Genomic DNA, 16,076 nt, shown 5'->3' with positions numbered 1-16,076 from the left:
ATTGGGGAATAACCTGGTGTATTTCAATGCTGAATAAAACAACCCCTGTTTCAGAAAAAGAATGTGTTGCATTACTTATTGAACTGCCCTCGTAGTTTTGTGGATCACTTCTACTGCCCTTCTTGTAGAAAGGTATAAGCTGTGGTTTTTTCAAAGGGCTGGGGACAGTTTTTTGCTCGAAGGATATATGGTAAGATTATGGTTAGAAGAGGGTATAACACAGCCACAAATTCAGTAAAGAATGTGATAGGGATTTCATTGGGCCCTGGAGCTTTGTTCAATTTTAATGCTGTCTGCTGTTTCTCAACGCCACTGACACTAATACTTATTTCATTCATCTTTTCAATGGTACTATGATTAAACTGGGCAATTCTCCTGGGTTTTCCTTTGTCAAGGAACATTTGAAAACGGGGTTAAGCATTTCAGCTTTTGCTTTGTTACCCTAAATTTCAATTCCTGTCTCATTCATTAGGGACTGGATACTAACTTTGGTGCCACTAACATACAACCAGAATTTCTTTGTGTCTTGTGAAATATCATTTGACAGTATTCTGCTACGGTAATCATCGAAGACATCATCACACATTGCTCTCTTGGCAGTACATTTCTCTCAATCTTCTCAGTACTGACAGCTCTCTTCCATGCACCACTAACGTTATAGCTGCTGTCCCAGTTCAAGTATTATCGGTGATTTTAATTTCTACTAGACCCTTTAATAACAGAATCTCAGCTACTACTTTTTGTAACAAGGACCAACTGGGTTCTGGAATTGATCAGCTGACATAGATGTTCTAAAAGAACTGCTACAGCATTAAAGATGTATAGTTAACAAATTCCAAGAAACAAACATGTGAAATATTGAACAATTACATGATTAACTATCTATTGTACTTCTTCCACTCTGGAGCTGCATTTACACAACTATGTAGGGTCCTGGGAACAAGCCGCTTAAGAACCACTTTCCAACCACTCTGGTAGAAGGAGAAGGTGCTACGCCATGTTAAGTCTCTGTCTCAGGGTGCTTGGGATTTGTAAGATTCCTTGCAAAAACAACTACACCGTCCAGCCTATCTGTACTGTTGCTAGCATCTGTGCATAACACTGAAGGGGGGCGGCAGGGGGGGGGGCGGTAAGAGAAGCTGAATAATTAAAGTTTCTAGGCACACTCTCAGAAATACACACAAAATAACATTTGATCAAACTGAAACCTTGCCTCAAACTTCCATATGATCTGATGAAAGTATCTGGACATGTATTAGTGGAAATTAATATGGTGTGTGTCCACCCATCACCTTTTGCCAGCCCGAACCTGCCTTTTGACAGTTCGAACTCCACTAGAGATACTTTCAATACTGTGTCTGAATTTGTCTGGAGGAATGGCAGCTCCTCCTTCCTGAAGAGCCAAAACCAAAGAAGGTAACAATGTTGGATGCTGGGTTCTGGAGTGAAGTCGTGATTCTAATTCATCCCATAACTGTTTTATTGGATTCAGGTCATCACTTTGGAAAGGTCTGTCCATTTCAGGAATGTTATGGTCCACAAACTATTGCCTCACAGATGTTGCTTTATGGTAGACTGCAATGTCATGCCGATGCAATCTTACTCTCCAAACAGTTCCTTTCTGTACGCACTGCACATTGATGTATTTTTGTGTTCATATCCATCCACATTTTGTGTTTTCTTAAGCACAATAATGGGAACACACTAATTATGAAAATCATCTCTATACCATAACACTATCTCTTCCATACCTCACTGCTGGCACTATACACGATAGCACATTAACATCCTCCCAGCATGCAAATTCTCTAGGCATTCCCCAAACCCTTATATCAGATTGCAGGTGCAGGATACAGCACGATTCGTCATTCTGAATCATTTGTTTCCAGTCGTTCCTGTCCAATGGTGTCACTTTTTCCACCACCTACAGAATCACTTAGCAGTGACCAGAAATGTGTAGCTCATAAAGAGCTGCTCACTGTATTGGATTCTTTTTAAATCCCTACGCACAATCCTTGTGTTAAATGGGCTGCTGGTAGCACACTGGTACTAATGAGTCACTCCTTCCACTTACTGTGTGTAATTTACAACCACCCTTCACAATATTCCACAGTTCTTGTCAGAAAATGAGTTTTCTGTTCAGCTGTGGTTATTTCTTTACATTTCCACTTCACAATTACAGCAACAGTAAACTTGGGCACCTTTAGAAGGGTTCAAATGCCCCTAATGGATTTGTCACTCAGGTGACATCTAATTACTAGCTCACATTCGAAGTCACTGAGCTTTCCTGACTGACTCGTCTAGTTGTTACTGCTTTTCTACTGACAACACAATAATCTCATCTCGTTTTATACTGGCATGTCCACCTCTAGTGACATTTAGTGCTCAATCCTGCATCACATAGGGGAGGTCCAGATACTTTTGATCAAATAGTGTACATACTGGGTCGCTACAGTAGAAACTCGAATCTACGAGAACAACTTCAACCGATACAGTGTACCTCTCACCTGTCACAGTAACAGTTACAAAAACAGAATCACGCATTTCCTCTAAGAAAACAGGCCCGGTAACAGTAGATGTGGTAAATCCAACCCATACCGTGACTCTCTCGTCGTGCAGTGGAGTTTCCACGACAGTTATAGGATTTTTGGTAGCCCAAATTCTGCAGTTGTGGGCGTTGACAGACCCTCGGAGCATGAAATGAGCTTCGTTGGTCCACAACACGTTACTCAACCAATCCTCATCTTCCGCCATCTTTTGAAATGCCCACACCGCAAATGCCCTGCACTTCACTAAATCGCCAGGTAACAGTTATGATGCCGATGGATTTTGTACGGATAGCATCAGAGGGTACGCATAAGTGCCAACCAATCAGTAGAGTATGGAATGCCGGTGCGACGTGCGACTGCACGAGCACTGACGAACCCGCTACAGTCTCCATTTCTTCCTGAACTATCTCAGCAGCATTACGCCTTGTGCTCGGTCGTCCACTACGAGGCCTATCGTCTGAACAACCCATGGCTTCGAACTTCGAAAACATTCTCGCCACAGCTGCATTCGTCAACCGACCTTTACCCGTTCAAATCCCCTTCCTATGGCGATAGGAACGTAATGCTGATTTCTCTCTCATTACAGCTCCTTTTATACACGACTGTCATGTGCAGTCACTGACTTTTGCTGTCCAGCGCCATGTGTCGGACATTTTGTGAACTTCTCTCTATTTACATTATTCCATGGTTTATTAAGTTTTCAAATTTATACAGACTTTTTGATCACCCAGTATATGAAGTTAAACACAAAAAAAGGCATCGTGTGGACACACCTTTAGGATTAAAGGTGGAAGGGAAAGAAACCTGGAGAAGTAACGGCACACCAAAGACACACCAAAGGCACACCAGAGACCAAAGACAGAAGGATACAGGGAAATGATAGCATGTCTCCGGTAGGGCAGGCAGGAGAAGAGAATACTGAAGAGCTATGAAGGAGAGTGCAATCATCATCATCATCATCATCAGCCAATTCAATCATTAGATGATGTGGCCTCTTCGACTCGTGGATTCAGGTAGGCTTTCAGCAGTCTTCTCCAAGTGGGACGGTCTTGGGCAGTTCTCTGCCAGGTGTTACCAGCGATCTTCTTGATGTCTTTGTCCCATCTGTCTGGTGGTCTTCCTCTAGGCCTCCGGTGCTCTCTCGGACTCCACTCCAGTACTAACTTCGTCCATCTGTTGTCTTTTCTTCTTGCGACGTGGCCAGCCCACTGCCATTTCAAGGAACCTACTCTCTCTAAGATGTCATTAACCTTCGTCACAGACCGGATGTCATCTGCCCTTTTCCTGTCCTTTCTTGTATAGCCCAGCATTGATCTCTCCATGGCTCTCTGTGCTGTCCTAAGTTTCCCTTTTGTGAATGAGTTCAGTGTCCATGTCTCGCATCCGTACGTCATCACAGGAAGAATGCATTGATCAAATACTGCTTTCTTCAGATTTACTGGCATTTTTGATCTGAATACTTTTGAATTCTTCCCAAATGCTTGCCAGCCAAGCTTGATGCGTCGATAGATTTCTGGTCTTATGTCTCCCTTCATATTTATAATCTGGCCAAGGTAGACATATTCACTGACCTCTTCTAGTAGACTGTCCTTGACTTTCACATCTCCAGCTGGGACTCATTTGTTGGATATTACTTTTGTTTTGGAAAGGTTCATGTTCAAGCCAACCAGCTGACATTCCGATGCAAGATCTGTAACTAAGTTTTGGAGCTCTGCGAAGTCTTTGGCCAGTAAGGCAATAAGGAGAGTGCAATAGGCTTATGGTGATGATGGTCGGGGTGGAGGGGTAGTAGTTTTTATCTCATTGAACTCGGGAGTAATGGTCTCAGAAAGGTTAGGAACTAGTGATCTAGTGAACTGTTCTTCTTTCATCACGATCATGGGTAGCCCCTTTGTGGCTTACACTTTATCCTCCTCCCAAAACCTCTTCGTTTCTCTTCTTCTATTGCACTCTCCTTAGGGGCTACCCATGATCGTGATGAAAGAAGAACAGTTCACTAGATCACTAGTTCCTAACCTTTCTGAGACCATTACTCCCGAGTTCAATGAGATAAAAACTACTACCCCTCCACCCCGACCATCATCACCATAAGCCTAAATAAACTTTAGAATGGAAAACCAATTTCCTTCAACACTCCCATTTTTAAAATGATAAAAGATAAATGATATTTTGTTTTTGTAGCTTTTTCTTAAAAAAACCGTGAACTATTGATCAATGAGATAATTGGGATTGTTTATTTCTAACAACACTTATTTATATAATGACAAAGCAATTCTCAGTGAATTCTCAAGGCATTTAAAATTAACGAAATTTAAATTCGTGCACTACATTTCTTGTTGTAAATCACTTGATCGCAGGACTCCTTACATCCAAACTGGCAGAAATTTGAAGTCTTCAAGCAGCGAATGCATTGCATTTGACCACCACCACTACTAATAACAATTAGGACAATAATAATAATAATAGTATGTAGGCACTACTGCATTGTAGTAGCCATTACATACAATGAGGTGATAAAGTCAAGGACCTCCACCTAATATCATGCCCGACCTTCTTTAGCGTTAGTGCAGCAACTCGATATTGTACGGATCCAACAAGTCTGAAGTCCCCTGCAGAAATATTGAGCCATGTTGCCTCTAACTGTCCATAATTGCAGAAGTGTTGACTGTGCAGGATTTTGCACACGAACTGACCATTAAATTATATACCATAAATGTCCGATAGGATTCATGTCAGGCAATCTGGACGGCCAAAGCATTCACTTTAACTGTCCAGAATGTTCTTTAAACCAGTTGTGAATGATTGTGGTTCACTGAGACGGCACATTGTCATCCATAAAAATTCCATCATTGTTTGGGAATATTAAGTCCACGAATGACCGCAAATGGTCTCCCAGTAGCTGAACATAACCAGTGATCAGCTCAGTTGCACCAGAGGACCCAGCCCTTTCCATGTAAACCCAGCCCATACCATTACAGACCCACTAACAGCTTGCACAGTGCCTCTTGACAACTTGGGTCCACGGCTCCGTGGGGTCTACTCAACTGGAATCTGGGCTCATCTGAGCAGGCCACGGATTCTCAGTTGTCTACGGTCCAACTGTTACGGTCACGATCTGAGGAGAGGCACTGCAGGCGATGCCGCGCTGTTAGCAAAGGCACTCACGTCGGTCGTCTGCTGCCATAGCCCATTAACATCAAATTTCGCCACACGTTTGTCGTACGTTCCACATTGATTTCTGCAGTTATTTTACACACTGTTGCTTGTCTGTTTGTGGAAAATGGGAATCCCTGGAAGGCAGAAGGCATTCTTTTTGCAAAATAGTGCTGACTAAGTCTAGAGAACTGGCATTTGGGCCCGACTGCACAACATTCTACTGACAAGCGTACATCTCCTGTAGGGATTACGAAGACAAGATAGGGGAGAACAGGGTTCACATGTAGCATATACACACACTTGTTTTTCCCTCAGTTCATCTGCAAGTGGAACAGTAAAGGAAACTAATAGCAGATGCCCTCCACCAACCACTGTACAATGGCTTGCAGTGTATGTATATAGATTTATAATAGAGGGAAACATTCCACGTGGGAAAAATATATCTAAAAACAAAAATGATTTGACTTACCAAACAAAAGCGCTGGCACGTCGATAGACACACAAACAAACACAAACATACACACAAAATTCAAGCTTTCGCAACCAACGGTTGCTTCGTCAGGAAAGAGGGAAGGAGATGGAAAGACGAAAGGATGTGGGTTTTAAGGGAGAGGGTAAGGAGTCATTCCAATCCTGGGAGTGGAAAGACTTACCTTAGGGGGAAAATAGGGACAGGTATACACTCGCACACACACACCCATATCCAACCGCACATACACAGACACCCTTGTGTGTCTTTCCGCTCCCGGGATTGGAATAACTCCCTACCCTCTCCCTTAAAACCCACATCCTTTCGTCTTTCCCTCTCCTTCCCTCTTTCCTAATGAAGCAACCGTTGGTTGCGAAAGCTTGAATTTTGTGTGTACGTTTGTGTTTGTTTGTGTGTCTATTGACCTGCCAGCGCTTTCATTTCGTAAGTCACATCATCTTTGTTTTTAGATACATATAGATTTAGATTTATATACGTATTTTTGTTACTCACTGCCTCCACTGTATGATAAAAGTTTGTTCCTAGTATTGCACGATTTGTATTTCATTAATTTATGGGACAGTCCCCCTCAAACCAAGGGTAAGTATTGCTTACATCAAGAAGCACACCTACTGACACAGAGGCCACTACAGTTACAAAGGTGAGAGACACGTGCTGCCGACTTACCTGAGGGTAGTTCTTAGAAGGGTCCACCCTGCTCAGCATCGCCAAGACGAATGCCGCCGTCTTCCCCGTACCGGACTGCGACTGTGCGATCATGTTCTGGGGGCTGAAACATGTACAGAAGCAAACTTTCAAAATGTTCTCCGAATGCTGTGAGTGTAAATCCTCAGCTTTGTAGAGAACTTCACACACTTACTGTTTACTACTGCCATTATTTTCACTATGCAGACGTAAATGTAATACATAAATAACAGAGGCCAGCTTCAATTTATTATTTTAGTTGATTCTGTCAGGTTTTGGACCCAACTCCTCAGTTTGCCACTGCTGCTGAGAGCCACCCTCACCCCGAGAGCAGTGAGAGCGCAAACCGGTCAGCCTGTGTGTTACAGGATACTTCCTGAGAAAGAGGGTCACTCTGGAATTGGAGGACAAGAGAGTAACTGACCGACATCACGTGTACAGGACAGGCAGCAAAAACTACTTTCTGATGTAAACAACAAATAGGTGGGAAGTGTAGTGACTGAGTAAAGATACATTATGGAGTCCCTCAAGAATCTGTCCACGGTCCTTGCTACTTCTCATACACATTAAGGATCGGATTGGATTGTATGGGGGAGGAGACCGGACAGCGAGGTCATCGGTCTCGTCGGATTAGGGAAAGACAGGGAAGAAAGTCGGCCGTGCCCTTTCAAAGGAACCATCCCGGCGTTTGCCTGGAGCGATTTAGGGAAATCGTGGAAAACCCAAATCATTATGGCCGGAAACGGAATCGAACAGTCGTCCTCCCGAATTAGAGTCCGGTATACTAGCCACTGCGCCATCTCGCTCAGTCATACACATTAACAATCCACTTCTGTCCGCTGGCAGAGTGAGCAACTTGACCACGTTTGCAGAAGTTATGAGAATTCCGATTTGCAATCAAATGTTTTGTGCTCCTCGAGACAGACGTCAACTAATTTGTTGCACATATTTGGATCTGGTTCACGGTACATTCACTAACAGTAAACCTTAGCAAAACCCACTACATCCAGCTCCATTCTAACGACAAAAGGGCGTGAGACTTTGTTATTACGAACAGACGTCAGTAGATACAGAGGGATATTGCTCAAAACTCTTATGCAGCAGGCTTAGTTGGGAACCTCACATCCTCCCTGTCTTGAAAGGGCTTCACTCAGCATTTGCCATCAGAATAACTCACAATATTGCAGGGAGCAGTATCTCAAAATCTGCATATTTAGGTCATTTCCATGCAATAAGTAAGTGCTAGGATATCTGGTTAATGTTCTGTTTTAATCTTGTCTTAAGTATAATAAAGTCTGAAAAAGTATTGATTGTACTCTGTTCTTTGAATGATCAAACCTGCATTGGCTTATTAATATTGATCAAATTATGTATGGAAAGAAAAATTTACAAACTTACTCACAGGAAATTAACTTAGGATTTTACGAATAAAGAAATTGAATATCACACTTTGTAATGAAGCCCGATACCAAGAATTTTAATTGAAGCAAATTTATCTCATAACACCAATTCATCATCCCTACCCAACTGCTACAATACTTGCCAAAAAGGCATAAAGCAGGTGGCAGTGTTGCTGCCCTGAGGCAGAGCACACAGAAGAATACCTCATATTGTAGACTTTGTAAATGGGTGGATTAGTAGAAGGCTACACAAGGAAAACCACAATTGAATTTACCATGTATTTCACAAGTGAGATCTTTAGCAATGCAGTTGTAGCTGGCTAGTGCACGGTATCAATACAGTGATGTAATACCTGCATGACTGCCTATTAAAACATAGCAACCAAGTACAACTATTATTCAGGCCACAACAGTACATTCAAAAGACCACAACAGTGTATAGCTCGAGCCCCGACTGTCAACACATGAACCACCTATCGCTCAAAAACTGAACTTATTTCGTATGAGAACAATGTACAGATTTCTCGCTAGCTGCCCTTTCACAGGTGCTGCCTTCTACTGTCAGTTTCTTGAATTACTTTGAAAGGAAAGCACTGCACACGTAAGAGAAGTTGTTATGAATGTTTGAGTCAATGCACGTTTTCATATTCTTAAATCTTGTCTGTGTACTTGTTAGGTTTTGCAGTTTGCTGTTATTCCGATACAAATATGTCACATCTGTAGAATGACCAAGAAATTTACGAAGCTCAAGAGGAAGAATTCAATGATTCTGGATCGGCAGGAGGAATACCTCATTGGGATCAGGCTGGACAAAACTCATACCAAGGTATGCTGCAGTCTGTTACAATTTTTTTGTCGCTAATAGTGTTGGTACAGATACTGCTGCTATAATTCTATTTGTTTTATTGGTCTTAAATAATGTTTTTTACAGGCAAATCTATTGACAAAGCATCCAACAAGGGTTTCAAAGACTTGTTCCAAGAAGACAAGACAATTCACTCGCCAAACAAGTAGGGAAAAAACTAAATGGTATCACCCTGAATGCAACATACATCTCTGCATGCCAGAATGCTTCAGCTTTATCCACACAAAAGCCAATTGTGCATAAAATTGGAGAACTCACTTCAAACCTTTTTGGCAGGAAGGAGGGGGGGCAGGGAGGCAATAATTGTATTTTTTGACATCATCATAAAACTTTTAATCTATCAATGAACTACGATAAATATCAAAAACAATCACCGGAGCTTGTCTTTTTTTTTTTTTGGCTACATTATTGTTTACAACAGATCGAACACAAATATGCCAGTAATGATTTAAATGACAGCACAAATGCCTGGCTTTCTCAGGCCAAATTTTTCTATGTGGCTAGACCTCAAAGTATTGATGTTAGAATGTAGGCTTTCATAGCCAATGTTTACTTCAGTCAAAACGTCCATATCAAGAGGCCACGAATGATATACTTAACTTTTCCCTCACATTTTGCCTCTGACTGCGAGAGAGATCTCCAGAAGGTAAATAGGAAGTGCAGTAAAGTCTTGAGGGCGATGCTGAAATTTAGAGGGCCACATAGAGGCCTCCATCATCTGTCACATAATGACAATTGCGTGATTATCTCTGGCTGAAACCATCGTTTTCAATTAAAGCACTCTATCCTCATTCTATTGGCACAAAATTGACACCCACATCTGATCTGACTTGATGTCTTCTACTTTTCTGTTAAAATTATGATGTCAGTTAATTTCTATGTCCGCCTATATGCACACGTGATAATGCACTGTCTTTGCTAAAATGCCTGTCTCACTGCATTTTATTTTGTCGTTTCTATCTCAGACAACAGACTATTTGTCACGAAGTCCCAGAGCAGGTTCCTTTTGTGATCAACTAACCGGGTATTAACACTGTCCATGTTGCCAATGTATACCTGCCCAAAGCTACATCAAATTTTTTAAACCCCAGGTGTCATTAGTCAATGCCATCCATCTTTTGTCGTTCTTAAGAATTCTTTCATCTCCAAGGTGGTTCTGAAAATAATTTCAACTCCATAATGGCCAACACTTTCCTGTTCCAATCTTGTTAAAAAAATGGGAGAAAAACTTTCCCAGAAGATGGCTGCTGTTGCTTATTAGTCCTGGCTTCCACTCTTCGTGGACAGTGTGTTCAACAAAAAAAAAATGGTTCAAATGGTTCTGAGCACTATGGGACTTAACATCTGTGGTCATCAGTCCCCTAGAACTTAGAACTACTTAAACCTAACTAACCTAAGGACATCACACACACCCATGCCCGAGGCAGGATTCGAACCTGAGACCGTAGCAGTCGCGTGGTTCTGGACTGAAGCACCTAGAATCGCGAGACCACCGCGGCCGGCAGTGTGTTCAATCCATCTCGTTACTTGAGTGACAATTGCTCTGAAAAGCTAATCTTATAAGTAAACTGGCTCTTAAATTTTATTAGAGATGTCTGCCGAGGTTCTTTTTTGTCTTTACAACGGTTGGATTTCTTATGGAGGTTTCGACCAGAGCCTGTAGCTATACAGTGCACCTCGTAGCTTGAAGTCCCACGCACTCATTTGATCACGGATACATCAATGCTCTCCTTCTCCATCGTAAGTTGAATTTCTGTATTGATATTATTGAAATGTCCAAGAAAATACCCAAACACATCTTCACCCTGTGTCCACAGCACAAAGGAACCACCAGGGTTAGAAGTATGAAACCGGAATTTCCCTATATATTGTGTTAGCTGTCAGTGTATGACCCGTAAGATTGCATCTGCAGTGTCGTCTGCTTCCTGTAACAGCTGACGATGTATGTCAACACACAGTAACACAAGTTCCATAAACTGGTATCCGTTTCAAACCCGTAAACATGTCAAATTTCGTGCCCATGATCTACGTTTTGCAGACAGCATTGGTTTTCTGTTATCATTTGAAGAAAACTGCTGCAGAATCGCATCGAATGCTTGTTGAAGCTTTCAGCAAACATGTTCTACAGAAAACGCAGTGTTTCAAGTGGTTCAAGAAATTCAGAAGTGGTGATTTTGACGTGAGAAATGAGCGCAGAAAACCATAATAAAGTTTGAAGACAACGAATTGCACGTCTTATCGGATGAAGATGATACTCAAACTCAACATGAACCTGTGGAGCAATTCATTGTGATGCAGAAAGCTGTTTCTCTTCAGTCGAAAGCTGTGGGAAAGGTGCAGAAAGTGGGAAAATGGGTTCCACATCAACTGAATGAAAGACAGCAAGCAAATCAAAAAACCATTTGTGAAATGCTGCTCGCCAGATACAAATGAAAGTCGTTTCCCCATCGAAGAGTGACAGGTGATGAAAAATGGATATATTTACAGAACCCTAAGTGTCGATAATCATGGGTGAAACCAGGCAAACTATCAACTTCCACTGCAAGACCAAATCGTTTTGGAAAGAAGACACTGCTCTGTGTTCAGTAGAATCAGAAGGGTGTCATCTATTACGAGGTGCTAAAACCTGGTGAAACCATTAACACTGATCGCTACTAACAGCAAATGACCAATTTAAATCTAGCATTATGTGAAAAATGACCAGAATATGAAAAAAGGCAACAAAAAGCCATATTGCTCCAGGATAACGCCCCATTACACACAGCAAAACGAGTCAGGGGAATGACTGAGGCATTCAGTTGGGAAATACTAGGACGTGCGCCTTATTCTCTGGACTTGGCTCCTTCTGATTATCATCTATTTGCATCACTGGGACACACTCTCTGAACAATGCTTCAATTTTTATGACAATGTACAAAAATGGCTCGCTGACTGGTTCGCTTCAAAAGAAGAACATTTTTGGTGTGGCATTCATCACCTACCTGAGAGATGGGAGAATACATACATACATACATACATAGCAAAGGAAATTATTTTGAATAAAATATTGTTTATCAGTTTCAAACTAACAGATGTGTAATTATTGCAACCAAATTCCGGTTTCATACTTCCACACCTGGTATACACACAGCGGCGCCACTTAGCTAGTCTTTTATTGACTGTCTGTAGTGTCCACAAACAAACTGGCAACAGCTGGTAATGGTCTGCCTGTGGCCACATCATCAATTTGGTCATCATGCTCATTGCTGTAGTTTGTAATGGGAGTGCCTAAATAAAGCTATTATAGGAGTCAGAAAAAATATCTGCTATGTATGAAGTAGCTTCGTTCACAGTAATCATCAAACATATTTTTCAATAGAACTCTCAGTTTTAACAAGGTACAGCTGCACCAATAAGGTCAGATATCTGTCCATCTCATGTGGGAGACTCTACAGCACTCTCAATTGACCACATAGGAACCTATGGCTTGTGCACTTTTTGTAAGCCATACATGCTAGGCATGTAAGATTCTGCTCTGCAGAGTTCTCTCTTGTCCAAAGAGAAATACCACACTTATAGCAATTGAGTGGTAACTTAAGACTTTCATTGTAGGACATTTCTGAAGCTTGTTACAAATTGTCAGATCCAAATCATCATTAATCTTCTTGTGATCATCATCTTTCTTCTTCTTACTTTTTTTCAGTGGTAAGGACAATATTATCCACATCGGTAACCTTCAGCAATGAATTTTACGAGCAAATTAATGAGTTGTCTATGGGCAGCCCTCCTAGTCCAGCTGTTGCAAAATTGTTTATAGACTTTTCAAACACGCACTGCAGACAACCAATGAAGGACCAGCTAGTTAGTACTGCTGTGTGTGACAGTTTTGTAGTTTGAGCACATGGTAATACCTAGTGTTTACAAAATTCCATGCAGTTGCAGGCAAGTACACACAAGTACTACAAGTACTACAAGTGATAGTACCAACACTCGCTTAGCCAAACACATAAAGAATTGCCGCCTGGGGCATATTGACAAATAGGCTGTAGCAGAACATTTCTTCACAAACACCATAATACTTTCAGCATAAAGTAAGAAGGAAGGAGGAAGGAGACATTAAGTTAGATAAAATATAGATGTCAACTTTGTGCCACTAGAATGAAGAGTGATTACTTTTAATTGAGAAAGATGTCACCAACCAGAGCTAGACAAGCAATTGGCAACAAGTGACAAATGGTGTTGACCTCTATGCGGTTCTATAAATTCAGGCCCTGCCTCCACCCCTCCTCCCACAAAGTCCTCATTGCAGTTGCCATTTTACCTCCATAGATGTGTCCTGCAGTCAGAGATCAAACATTACGGAATAGTTTTACACAACCGTCAGGGCTTAGACTTAACTGAAATACCTTAATGTTTTCACAGTTTCTCTTTTTCACTGCACAGTGTTATGTTCAGCATTAAATTTGCTTCCTGAAACAACAACAACAACAACAACAACAATAACCTCGTATTGTTAATAGTTACAGCCATTCTTCCTTAGTTGCTCCTTCAGTGCTATTTCTTTAATATTAAGAATAAATTTTACTCCTCATTGCAACAGAATTTTTACTATCCTTTTTTACAAAGCATTTATCACCTAATCATATTAGGCATAATCCACAGGTATCCTATATAATTATGTGAAATGTTACTGAATAAAAACAATAGCAACAATTCAGTTGCAAAGGAAGGCAAAAATTATTCTCTTCCAGACGAACAGCAATAATGAGCTTCACGGACACAAAGTTCAAAATAAAATTTCAGCGACATTTCTCTTAACCCTTTCATGTCAAAACTGAAATTCAACAGGAAGGTGCACTCTCACCACTCTTCAAATCAGTATTTGGAAAAACAAAATATTAACAGGGCAGGAATTAGAATGTTGGAACCTGCTTCAAATTTTAAGCACTGAGAAAAATTGTGTCGACACTATTCTGTTCACTGGTTAGCTTCTCCAGAGGTTATAGCCATAGTGAGAGAGGGCTTTGAAACATTGACACTATAAAATATACTGAAAAGAAAAATAACACATTTGCTTCCATTTGGGTGGGGAGGAGGGGGGGGGGGGGAGGGGGGAGAAGAAGCAGAACCAATTTCAATATCCAGGATCAATTTAACCCAATTAAACACCAGATACACACCAATACAACTAATGAGTGGCTTCCAATATGTGGGTGAATGGGTTATAGTGGAAATGAGCTAGGTACAGAAGTCCCACAAGCAAGAGCCACATAAATGGAAACAATTTTCATAACACACAAAACATTTGGATCCAAACAGTGCTTTACCATGGATACGAGGCGTGTCCGGATAGTACCACTTCGTTCTACCATCACCACAGCACACGTCACAGTTCTGCACATTACCACTCATCTATGGATGTCACTCCATAATCAGAACAGTCTGAGTGGAGGCACTTGTGACCCCCACAAAAAACAAAAATTCAAAGCAACATTTTTCAGCACAAAAAAATCGTGATCACTGCCTTTTGGGACAGACAGGGCATCCTGCTTGTTGAATGAAACCACCAACGCAGTACAATATTGTGAAACATTGAGAAAACCTTGGCACACAATTCAAATAAATGGTGTGAAATGCTCCGTTTAGGCATTGTGTTGCTTCCTGACAACACACCTCCCGATTCTGCTGCTGACACTCAAATATTTACTCAACAATTCTGGAATTGGGAACAGTTTGATCACCCACTGTACAGACCCGATCTCACATTTTCTGACAAACTCGTAACTGAACTTTAAGCACGATTTTGGAGTAAGGTGCTTTGACAGCAATGACGACTCAAAAAGAACAGTGTTCCTCAGTGGCTGTCTTCACTGGCGTTAGCTTTCTCTGAAGAAGAGACAGATAAGTGGGTCTCCCATTACGATAAATGTCTGAGCAATGGTGTCAACTATGTAGAAAAATTGATTAAGAAATGCTCTTCCTTGTAAAAATAAATTTTGGTTTGAAAGAAATATTTTTCTGAATCTTTTTTCTCAAAATGGTACTTACTTTCCAGACGTGCCTCATACCAACAATGTTGACTGGAATACTCTCTTTCAAATTTTGAATGTGGCAGGGGTAAAATACAGGGAGCGAAAGGCTATTTACAATTTGTACAGAAACCAGATGGCAGTTATAAGAGTCGAGGGGTATGAAAGGGAAGCAGTAGTTGGGAAGGGAGTGAGACAGGGTTGTAGCCTATTCCTGATGTTATTGAATCTGTATATTGAGCAAGCAGTAAAGGAAACAAAAGAAAAATTCGGAGTAGGAATTAAAATCCATGGAGAAGAAATAAAAACTTTGAGGTTCACCGATGACATTGTAATTCTGTCAGAGACAGCAAAGGACCTGGAAGCTTAGCTGAATGGAATGTACAGTGTCTTGAAAGGAGGATATAAGATGAACATCAACAAAAGCAAAACGAGGATAATGGAATGTAGTCGATTTAAGTTGGGTGATGCTGAGAGAATTAGATTAGGAAATGAGGCACTTAAAGTAGTAAAGGAGTTTTGCTATTTGGGGAGCAAAATAACTGATGATGGTCGAAGTAGAGAGGATATAAAATGTAGACTGGCAATGGCAAGGAAAGCGTTTCTGAAGAAGAGAAATTTGTTAATATCGAGTATAGATTTAAGTGTCAGGAAAAGTCATTTCTGAAAAGTATTGGTATGGAGTGTAGCCATGTATGGAAGGGAAACGTGGATGATAAATAGTTTGGACAAAAAGAGAATAGAAGCTTTCGAAATGTGGTGCTACAGAAGAATGCTGAAGATTAGATGGGTTGACCACATAACTAATGGGGAGGTATTGAATAGAATTGGAGAGAAGAGAAATTTGTGGCACAACTTTACTAGAAGAAGGGATCAATTGGTAGGACATGTTCCGAGGCATCAAGGGATCACCAATTTGGTACT

General features: G+C 41.1%; 1 protein-coding gene across 1 annotated transcript in view; it reads right to left on the bottom strand.

The window, feature by feature from the left end:
- LOC124719991 (DEAD-box helicase Dbp80-like) overlaps nucleotides 1-16,076 on the bottom strand; it is a 149,325-nt gene that overhangs the window by 76,677 nt on the left and 56,572 nt on the right. Inside the window, exon 4 of the mRNA XM_047245218.1 lies at nucleotides 6,862-6,964. Coding sequence (XP_047101174.1) covers nucleotides 6,862-6,964 — 103 coding nt within the window. The remainder of the gene's footprint in view (nucleotides 1-6,861; nucleotides 6,965-16,076) is intronic.

This window comes from Schistocerca piceifrons, chromosome 11 (genome assembly GCF_021461385.2).
Source record: "Schistocerca piceifrons isolate TAMUIC-IGC-003096 chromosome 11, iqSchPice1.1, whole genome shotgun sequence".
Classification (NCBI taxonomy): domain Eukaryota; kingdom Metazoa; phylum Arthropoda; class Insecta; order Orthoptera; family Acrididae; genus Schistocerca; species Schistocerca piceifrons.
This window is presented reverse-complemented; position numbering and strand designations above follow the sequence as displayed.